General features: G+C 39.2%; 2 protein-coding genes across 2 annotated transcripts; one reads left to right on the top strand and one right to left on the bottom strand.

The window, feature by feature from the left end:
• The first annotated feature begins 1,410 nt into the window (after positions 1-1,410).
• Positions 1,411-2,700, top strand: LOC101291619 (RING-H2 finger protein ATL2-like). The gene has a single exon (XM_004296816.1). The coding sequence runs from the start codon at positions 1,512-1,514 to the stop codon at positions 2,376-2,378; it is 867 nt and encodes a 288-aa protein (XP_004296864.1). The 5' UTR covers positions 1,411-1,511; the 3' UTR covers positions 2,379-2,700.
• Positions 2,701-4,112: 1,412 nt separating this feature from the next.
• LOC101291914 (condensin-2 complex subunit H2-like) lies at positions 4,113-8,688 on the bottom strand. Its single transcript, XM_004296817.1, has 11 exons — positions 8,484-8,688; positions 8,293-8,392; positions 7,196-7,305; positions 6,981-7,123; positions 6,458-6,890; positions 6,185-6,360; positions 5,962-6,111; positions 5,772-5,870; positions 5,093-5,194; positions 4,782-4,940; positions 4,113-4,615 (listed from the first exon to the last, which is right to left on the bottom strand). The coding sequence occupies exons 1-11, from the start codon at positions 8,677-8,679 to the stop codon at positions 4,232-4,234; spliced, it is 2,052 nt and encodes a 683-aa protein (XP_004296865.1). The 5' UTR covers positions 8,680-8,688; the 3' UTR covers positions 4,113-4,231.
• Between the last annotated feature and the right edge of the window lie 1,210 nt (positions 8,689-9,898).

A 9,898-nucleotide genomic window follows, 5' to 3' on the forward strand; every position in this document is an offset into this window, starting at 1 on the left:
TTGTATGTATATATATTTTTGGAGTTACATGTTAAGCAAAACAAAATAAAATAAATTAAAATATATAATTAAAATAATATCGAGAAAATATCAAATATCGATGAAAATTTTATCAAATTTTATATAAACATGTTAAAATATGAAATGACAAAAATGCCCTCAAAAGTTAACAGTGTTAGTAGTCAGGGTATCAAAATGCTACGGAATGAAACTTCGGGTATAAAATAAATTATTTTAATTATATATTTTAAAATTAGGTATGAAAATGAAAATAGCATCATAGTTCGGGTGACATTTTGTAATTAATCTTTTTTTTTTTTAAAGAAAAAATTTCACTTCAGTCACAAGTGAAGTGCAATTTCTAAAATATGTAAGGAAATACATAGTAAAAGTCAACATTCTTGTGCGCAGCCTCATGGATATTATGAAGGTGCAAATCCCATTACATGCGACTTCTAACAAAAATTGATATTAATGACTTCCTCACTGGGCTAGGATAAGCAATTACTTTAGTAGTTTTGTGGCACCTAAGTCTTAATGAATCCGACCATTATTCTTTCATAACCTAATCGGTGTTATAGTGTTTTACACTCCAGGCACATGACCGCTTTTAATGTGTGGAATGTTGCCAACCTTCAGTAACTTTTTGCTTAGCATTTTGAAGGCCAACAATATCAAGTTATGACTGCTTTAACTTTACTTAGAAACTTTTCCATAATTTCTCTTAAACATCCATAAAACAATCGGACGACCGGTAACATGTGTCAATCTCTGTAGTTGTAAGACTCTTAACTCATGAGAGTTTCATTAGAAAATAATTTTACTAACCACCGTTTATATCTTTTCAAATTTAATTTTCCTCTTGATTCGACTCCAAAACTGATGAATCGAACTTGAACCAAGTCGGAGAAACTTCCAAATCCTACACTACCTCATCATAAAACGTGGCACAACTAAAAACTTACAAAAATCAAGTTTCAAGTCCAGAAACCACCTAAACACTTCCTAAACAAATAAGCCAATAATCCACAGTTGAAACTAAGCGCATTATTAAGACAATCGGTACACCAATAACATAAACTAGTAAAGTACTAATGCCGCGTCAATGCACATGATCCATAATTTGGTCGCGCGAGCGAAGAAAATTCCCAGTAGCAGACCACAACTTCGTCACTCGAACTGAGAACCAGTAATTCCCATCCCCAACAAGGGCCAGGAATGTAATTTCTCCTCCTCCGCGTCAACCCTGTTAGGCGTGTGGAGCTCGAGCTTGATTGACCCGTAAGAGAATCCAACTGAGGAAAAAGAAGCAGCAGTAAACCATGAAGAAACCAGCAAGAACCTTCCTCGCTTCCTTTTTCCCACTTTAAATCCTCATTCTCATTCTTTCAATCCCCTCTTCATAAACCCAAAAAAAATCCCAACTCCACAACACTCCCATTTTCATTTCTTCCAACTTCACGATTAAGTTTGAATCTTCTTGAGAGGTCTTTAAGTTCGAGTCTTTGACGATGTCTAGTATCATAAACCGACATGGGGAAGGGAACACAAACGAAGACACATTCGGGCCGGAGCCCTACAAGGGCTACGCGCTGAGCGGCAAGATCATGCTCAGCGCCATAGTCGTCCTGTTTTTCGTTGTCATTCTAATGGTGTGTCTCCATCTCTACGCGCGGTGGTATCTTCTCCGTGCGCGTCGCCGCAACCTCCGCCGTAACCGCCGCAGCCGCCGCACGCATATGTTGTTCCACGACGAAAACGCGGCCGGGGTCTCGGCCGCCACGCGCGGCCTCGACGAGTCGGTTTTAAAGTCGCTGCCGGTGTTCGTGTACGACTCGAAGACCCACCCGGAGGCGGTTCTGGAGTGCGCCGTGTGTTTGTCGGAGTTTGAGGAGAACGAAACGGGTCGGGTTCTGCCGAAATGTAAGCACAGCTTCCATATCGAGTGTATTGATATGTGGTTTCATTCCCACTCCACGTGTCCGCTCTGTCGGTGCGCCGTGGAGCCCGGACCCGAGTCCGATAACCCGGGCGACGTGGTGTTGAATGTGTGCGAACCGGAGGTTAACGAACCGGGTTCGAGCTCCGGGTTGTGCTCCGAGTGTTCCGGGTCGAGGTCGTTGAGGCAGACGTCGTCGTTTGGGCCGAGAAGGAAACCGATGGATATTGCGGTGCCGAGTCGGCACGAGAGCTTTGGGAGGTCGGAGGCGGAGTCGCCGTCGGGTCAGGCGTTCCGATCGCCGATGAGCCGGATGCTTTCGTTTAAACGGATTCTGAGCAGAGACAGACGAAACGGCGGCGTTTCGCCATCCGGGAACGCGAGTTGTAGCTCGGTCGCCGAGTTGGATATTGAGCGAGGGCGAGAAGGGGCCGAGTGAACTCGGGGGTAAACTCGGAAATGCAGACACCCTTATCTGAATTTTTTGGCAGACTGTGCGTTAGAGTTGGGAACGTGTTGGTTCTGGCGGGGGTAAATATGGAAATGTGGATTTGTACGTGATGGTAGAAGGCGTGGAATTATTGCTGTTTGGAAACTTGTACATAACAGTATATTTTTTCTTTCATTTTTTGTCCCAAATACTTTAAATAAATAAATTTACCAATATTTTGCCTACTGTATTTTAGGTAATTGATAGCTTGTTTACCAAAACGAAGAATTGTATTTTGGGTAATAAACATTGGCAACAGGTTCAGTGGATGAACAATTTAACTAAAGTATGTTTGCTGACGATTTCCAAATATCGAAACAAAATCACATCAAAAATCTTTGTAGTTTGTATGATAAGAAGAGCATTATTAGTGCCATCAGAAATTGTATTGTATAAACGAGTATCCGCGACCAAATATTGTTGATCTCCAAGCAACAATAGTGCCGCTAATAAAAATCCATTTGCTAACCTTTGGTTATGTTGAGAAGCCACCAAATTGTCTCTCACTCTCTTTCTCAACTGGCTAGAGACCAAACAAAAATTAACAAATTTCTCAATTAACTTAAAGGCTTCGTCTCGTAATAAACATTGTTAATTAATTGTGAGGGTGGACATAACTTACCGTTGTTATTGATATTGTGCTAAATTTACCATTTATTTAAATTTTGAGTTTCAACTCAAGAAACTACGATAAAGTTAGGTAACAGAATGTCCATCTACGCAACAAGATTCAAGAAATTAATAAGGGAGATTACTTTTAATCAACGTTGTCACAATCATCGTTCTTTCTCTGAAGTTTTGGGATTATAATAGTCCCGTTCTCTGTCATTGCCTACCGGGATCTGTCATGTTTTTCCTTGCATCAGACTTAGCAAAAGTGTGAAGTTGTGACTTTGGTCAAATTATTTGAGTAAGCCACTATGCTTTTGCTTAGAAGTTGCAACAATTTTCTAGGTGTTCAGACTCCAAGTACGTAGTAGGTGATAGCTAACAGGATTACTAGCTGCATAATCTTACAGTATAAGAAAGGAACCCTATTTCTTCCAACCAAAAGCCAATAACTTCATTTTCTTTGCAATAAATCCCCTGTGTGCATCGTGTGATTATGATTCTTCGATTAATTTCTCGTCAATTCAGTTTTTAGCATCAGCATCTTGGATCACCTATTGCTTTCGAGTTGAATAGACTTGTATTTCAATCGGGCAAACTCACTCCAAGAGTATCAACAACTGTATCCTCAATGACTTTTTGGACCCAAAAACTAATCTGCGCCGAGATATCACGTCAGAACATTTTCTCTCTTCTGACCACTAAGAATAAATTAGGATTTAATTCCAATTAACGTCAGCGAGATTTGGACATGAATATGAGAGTTCTATATCAAGACTCTTACCAGGTCGACCACATGTGATGGTTACTCTAAAATGCAAACTTAAGGAGCTTATAAAAAAAATAAAAAAATAAAAAGGAAACAAACATTGAGGAGTTAAAATATGCACATTGGGTTCAAACATGCATATCAATCAATTGTTGACTACACAGAAAAAGGCACGTTGGCGTTATTGACAAATTTGCATCAAAACAAGATTTTTCTCTGTCAAATAATGATACATGTGCTACAAATCTTTCACTACTAATGTGTACATCACGTTAATAACTTAAAAATATTACAGATTCCTATCATTTACTGTTAGTAAACTACAATCAGAATGAACAGGGTCGTTCTTACCCTGCCTTGAGCCGTCCAGCAAAGTGTTGAATGGCCTTGATCATGAGTTGAACCTCTTTCATGACAATTTATGTCACCCTGGAGAATGTAGGTCGTCAAGCGGTTCAACAAATCGAGAACTTTTTCTCCTCTTGGCATCAGGACTGCGCCCTGTGACGCCATTCTTTCCGGCAGATAACTTGCAGTTTGTTGGAGTAGATGTTCTTGTTGATTTACGTATCTTAGTCGGGGACTTGACGGAGGGTGATTTCTCAATTCCATTCTTGTCGCTGTCTAATTTTTTACATGCTTTCCTCAATGGAGACTTAACTCTCTTTCTTGACAGCCGAAATCCAGTTTCCACTCTTCTCCTATCATGTTTTAAAAGCCGAACGTGGAAAGGATTGGCAGCTGTGAAACAAACAGGGTGACCACCATCAACTACACCCCTATCCAACTCAACATTTCCATTGTTTACCTGAAAAGTGTAGTGTTAAATAGGAATTACACCATCATTTTGATAACAAAGCAAAAATTAACCTTGAGTGAATAAACTAATTTAAAACTGATGCAATGTAATATATATATATTCTCCCAAGATAGAATCAGGAAAACAGGTGCTTGTTATAAGAAAAGAAAAATACCAGTTGCAATAGTGCAGAAAAGCTCCTGGCCACATCATACTTTCCCTGACCTTTGACAACTTCAGAAAAGGGTAGTACATTTTGATCTTCTGGTTCAACAGATAGTCTGTCAAGAATTCTTTCACCATAGTCTTGAATGTCAAAAGGAGGGTGTGATTCCTACGAGACATATAGCTTTCTTTAAAATTGAACAAGCATAGGAGAAACAAGAAGTATTTGATGCAACTAGTGGGCGCTTCAATTTTTTTTTTCTTTCCTTTCTTCTTAGAAAGTGTTGCACGAAGCAAAACATCAAAACAGATGGAACTTACTTGCTCTTCCAAGTTGTGCTCAATTTTCTGTTTCCATGTTGAAACACGAGCAGCCAGTTCAGTTTGCTTCTCGTTTTCAGCTATGCTAGCAAGTAGAGCGTCCTACAAATATAGGTAGACCACATTTTAGGTAGTTATAAAGATAAGAGTAATCAACCATCATATCTAAGAGGTGAGCCTAAATAATCTTGTGAAATACCAAAAACAAACACAAAGTGGTGAAAGACATAAAACATCAAGAGATATTGGCCATGAAGAAATCTGAACAGAATCTTTCTCCTAAATCTAGACACATCTCTCTTCTAAGACGGTGCTTTCTTTTGTTCTACAGATTATGAACAGACATGTAGGCCAAGCAAAGGAAAATTTGTGGATCAAACAAAGAAGACTCGAAAAATATAGACAAGCCATGATGAAATGTATTTTATTCTAAATGGGATCTATCAGCCCAAAACCACAAAAACAAAAACAAAAACAAAACAAAAAAAAACTGCCTTAAATAAACAAAGCATTAGGAAGTGCTACATGTTCAGATCAAGTATGCAACCACGGTAATGTCTAAACTAAACCTAGAAACAGTGCGAGTAAGTTCCAAAGTCCAGTAGAAATGATATAATGCAGCGCAAGGTTTCAGCATTACCATGAACAAGGACATTGAGTGAGAAACATATATACTTACTAGGTGAGAGCGACATAAATCTTCCAGGCTTGCATGAGGATTTGGATCTTCATATCCAAAAGCTTCATCGGTGCCTAAGTGAGCACCACCATCGTCATGCTGCATAATATTAACAAGTATCAAATTCAATAACTGCATTTTATTTAAAATTTTCAACAATCCATTCACTGCTTCAGTCTAACGGTCTAACCTCATCATTGTGAAGAGGTACATCTTCTGATATGTCAGCATCTGGTTGCCCAAAACCCGTGGAATCATTATCAGACTCAGCGTCGTCATTCATAGGATTAGAACCGCCACCAAACGTTTCATGTTTTCCATCAATAAGTGATTGTCGCAGCTGCAGTTAAAATAAAAGGTTCAAATAACCAACTAAAGACAAATTGTCAAAAATATACCTCTGCAAAACAAACCTTCTCAAATAATGAAGGAGATTGGGACCCCCTTTGTTGTTCTTGAGCATGACGTCGGATCTCCCACATTTCTGTGAGTTCTGGACTAATAGTACCATGCAGTTTTGCTGGTGGAAATATTGTAGCCATAGATGCCTGCTTAGAAGAATTAACCCCTTTCCTTTTAAAAGCTTTGACTGGTAGGGAAAGACAGCAAAAGAGAAGCATGGGTTTAGGGTATATAAATGAAAAGTGTAAACTAGCAAGGTAAATAAATAAACAATTGAAAACAACCTTTTTTAAAAGGTTTTACTTTCAAATTTCCAGGCTCATGTGGATTTAACGGCTTCCATGGATCATCGTCGTCGTCATCTGATTCATTCAAGTCCCTAGGCTCTGAGTATCTATCATCCATATCATACCCATGAGTGTCGTCATCAAAATTATTGCAGCCAGGAGGATCAGGCCCGTTATTACAACCATTGACCTCAAAGTGAGAATCAACCAGAGGAGACTGGTTGACATTAGCATCATGGGGCTTTTGTGACTTATGCACAGTCCCTCCTGAACGTCCTGTAGGAGACATAAAGCTTTTTCGAGCTGAGCTGGCCCTATAAGCACTAGTTTGTCCTCGACTAACTCCATCCACACCCAAATAATCATTAACTGCTGCTGCATCACAAGGATCTAATAAAATGAAATCCTGGTAAAGGTCGTTTGTGGCCAACTGCAAACATATATTATGACAGAGTTAGGATGCATTAAGCACAGTTTTACTACTGACTAGAATAATTAGTAAATGAAAGAAAATATGTACCAGATACGACTCTAGTTCACCGGCATCACCAGTTGTATCTAAGCAATCACCTTCAAGGACAACTAGATTTGCTGGGGGCTTCACAAAGGGATTCAAATGAACATCTCTGCCTGAAGGACTGTCTAAGCAATTTTTTGCTTCCACTGCATAAAAAATTAAATTCAGTGCAAATTGCACAAAAATACTAACTTAGTGAATTAGGGAGTACCGGCTACCTGCAATGTCATCTAATCCCCAAAACCTTTCATTTTCTTCTTCAGCAACCACATTAGAACTCCCACCTTCTTCTGGCTGAACTGACATGCCTTCTGATTGGTCATTCTGCCTGCTTAAAGCACAGAATAGACTAACATGAAAACTAATGCAACAAGAGCACTTCATCGCAATTCAAAGCATCATCGGTTTTGCAACTGTAGCACTTATGCCCATGTTGGATAAGATTATCAATATCATTACAATCATTATCATATTTTCCTCTGAGTCGAAATATTAGACAGAACATATGCTTACACAACTTATGAAAAAGAAATGATATTGGTTCAAACTGCACTGTCAGACGACAAAAACCCTGATTTGGCAGAGCGAAACTGCTTTACTGCTTTACTGCTAGTTAAAGCATTACTCTTCATTCCGTTTCTTAATTCAAATTGTATCAACCCTGTTGATGAATGCTCTCTTTTTTTCTTGGTTTCAACTAACCAAGTGAATATTTTCTTAAATTAGTGTTTGAGTGATGACCTTAATTTTTCTTTTTTCTTTTTCTTTTTTCGCTGGGACCTTAGCTTAAGCTTTTGATTGAGAAACCATATGTGGCAACCCAAATAAGAACACCATTACTACATATGTTGATTCTGGATAGACCAAATACCTGATACAAAAATTCTAAAGGACACAAAGTCATCTACATGAACCACCTAAACCTAGTAATGCTACCAAAAATAGCGGACTTTCAGTGCTTCTCTATCTCCTTAATGTAGAAAATCCATGTTACTGATATGATAGTCAACCATATCAACCGTTAGCCAAGTTAAAAGCAAACACTGAACTTGCAAACATTCACTCTTTGCTGAACAACCTCAAACAAGGCTGAAAACTAGTCTCAAATCGAGCAAACTCATAGCAAAACATAATTCACGATAAGCTCAATACACTAATGCAAAAATTCAGTGCCAACAGACATAAAGTATCAATCTTTACTCAAATCCACCTATTCTATTAAAACCCAATAGCGCCGAGGAACCAAAAATTCTCAATTTAAAGCATTTCACATAAGACCCCAACAGAATTGTAATGAGAAGAAAAAAGCACAAACCTTTTCTGGGAAAGAAACTCCAAAGCACGCAACACCAATGAGTAAAGATACTCCACCTTGCGGCTATACACCTGAACCGAACCCTGAACTAGCAGAGCAGCTGCAAAACCCAATCCCCAAAATTATCAAGAACCCAATCCAATTCAAAAAGACCCAGAAGCTAAAAAACACGAAGCCAACACAAAACCCACCTTCGGCGAAATTAATAGACACAATGCCGTCAGCCTCCACAGGTAATTCACCGGAGCAAATCCTCAGCAGATACTCTTCGAGTTTCGTTCCAAGATCCAGTTCCCAATTGGACTCTAGGTCACGCTCCGCCTGCACCGTGTGGAACCCACCTCCGGCGACGGCGGCGCCGCTTGGCTCCGCTCTGGCGTTAATCATGTCCTCCGAGTCGAATTGGGGATTGTCGCATCGTGGAGTCGCATTTGCTGGAAGCTAGGGTTTTGCCGATTTGGGGGTTTTTGAGAAAGTGAGAATCTTTATGAGGGTGTCGCAAAATTGGGACTAGGAGTGAAGGAGTCGAAGAGTTTGGGTGAGCCTGTAGGTCGTTACAGCTTGGTTTTCGAATGAAGAGGAAGAAGAAGAAGGAGCGAGTCTCCCAAAAACACGAAAATTGGTTCAAAAATTTTCAACGGCCGATTTCCCGCTCCCCCACACAGTCTTAGCCCTTTTGTTTTTGGGTTTTAATATATATTTTAGTAATTCTGGATCATCTAGTAAGTGAAAAGGGAAAATTAATGACCCAAATATGGTTCGGTCTAGTAGCCGAAAGCATGCTAAGCTACAACTAGGGGAGGCTGCGACCTGCGAGGATTCTAGTAATAAAATGTCCATAGTTTGAACTCCAACTTGTGAAAAACATCTTTTAAGGAGGGAGGACTTTACCTAATTGCTTCTAGACCCATAATGATATCTCGCTTAGCCACAATTTTGTTCACCAGAAAATAAAGGTAAAATTAATGGATAAGTATTCTCCACTATAAAACTTTGCCAAGTGTAGTCGTGTATGGATATATGGTGGCATTGGTATGGCTTAGAATCAGTACAAGAGGTGTTGTGAGTATTTCAATTTAGTAAAGTAGAGGTCAATTTAGAATACAGTTCTAATTTTCTGGATTTTGATATCGAACACATTATTTATTTTGAAATAAAGATAGGTTTTATATCTGAAAACGATTTGAAGTGTACATGAGAGCATCCAATATGAGATTTGATTCATTTGAAGCATAACAAAACCTTTAAACGTGTACATTTGAGTCAAACAGTACCGAACATGGGCATATGCCCAAGAAGCGCTTAGGCCATCTCCAATGGAGGGCTAAGGACTTGATATAGCCCAAATATTGAACAAACCAACTCCAATGGGTGGCTATGCTATACCAAAAATGGGTTTTGAGGGGCTATAATGCCAAGGGTTGGGCTACAATTAGCCCTTTCTATAGCAGCTGCTAAATCTGACGTGGGCTCCACAATTGCAGCCCAATTTGACCAACTCAACAGATCAATGGTTGAGAATTGAGATGTTATTTAGCTGATGTCATGCTGATGTCATCCGTTGTTTACATATATCCGTTGGTTTCTTCTTTTTTTTTTTTATTTT

The sequence above is a fragment of the Fragaria vesca genome, linkage group LG4 (assembly GCF_000184155.1).
Source record: "Fragaria vesca subsp. vesca linkage group LG4, FraVesHawaii_1.0, whole genome shotgun sequence".
Taxonomy (NCBI): Eukaryota; Viridiplantae; Streptophyta; class Magnoliopsida; order Rosales; family Rosaceae; genus Fragaria; species Fragaria vesca.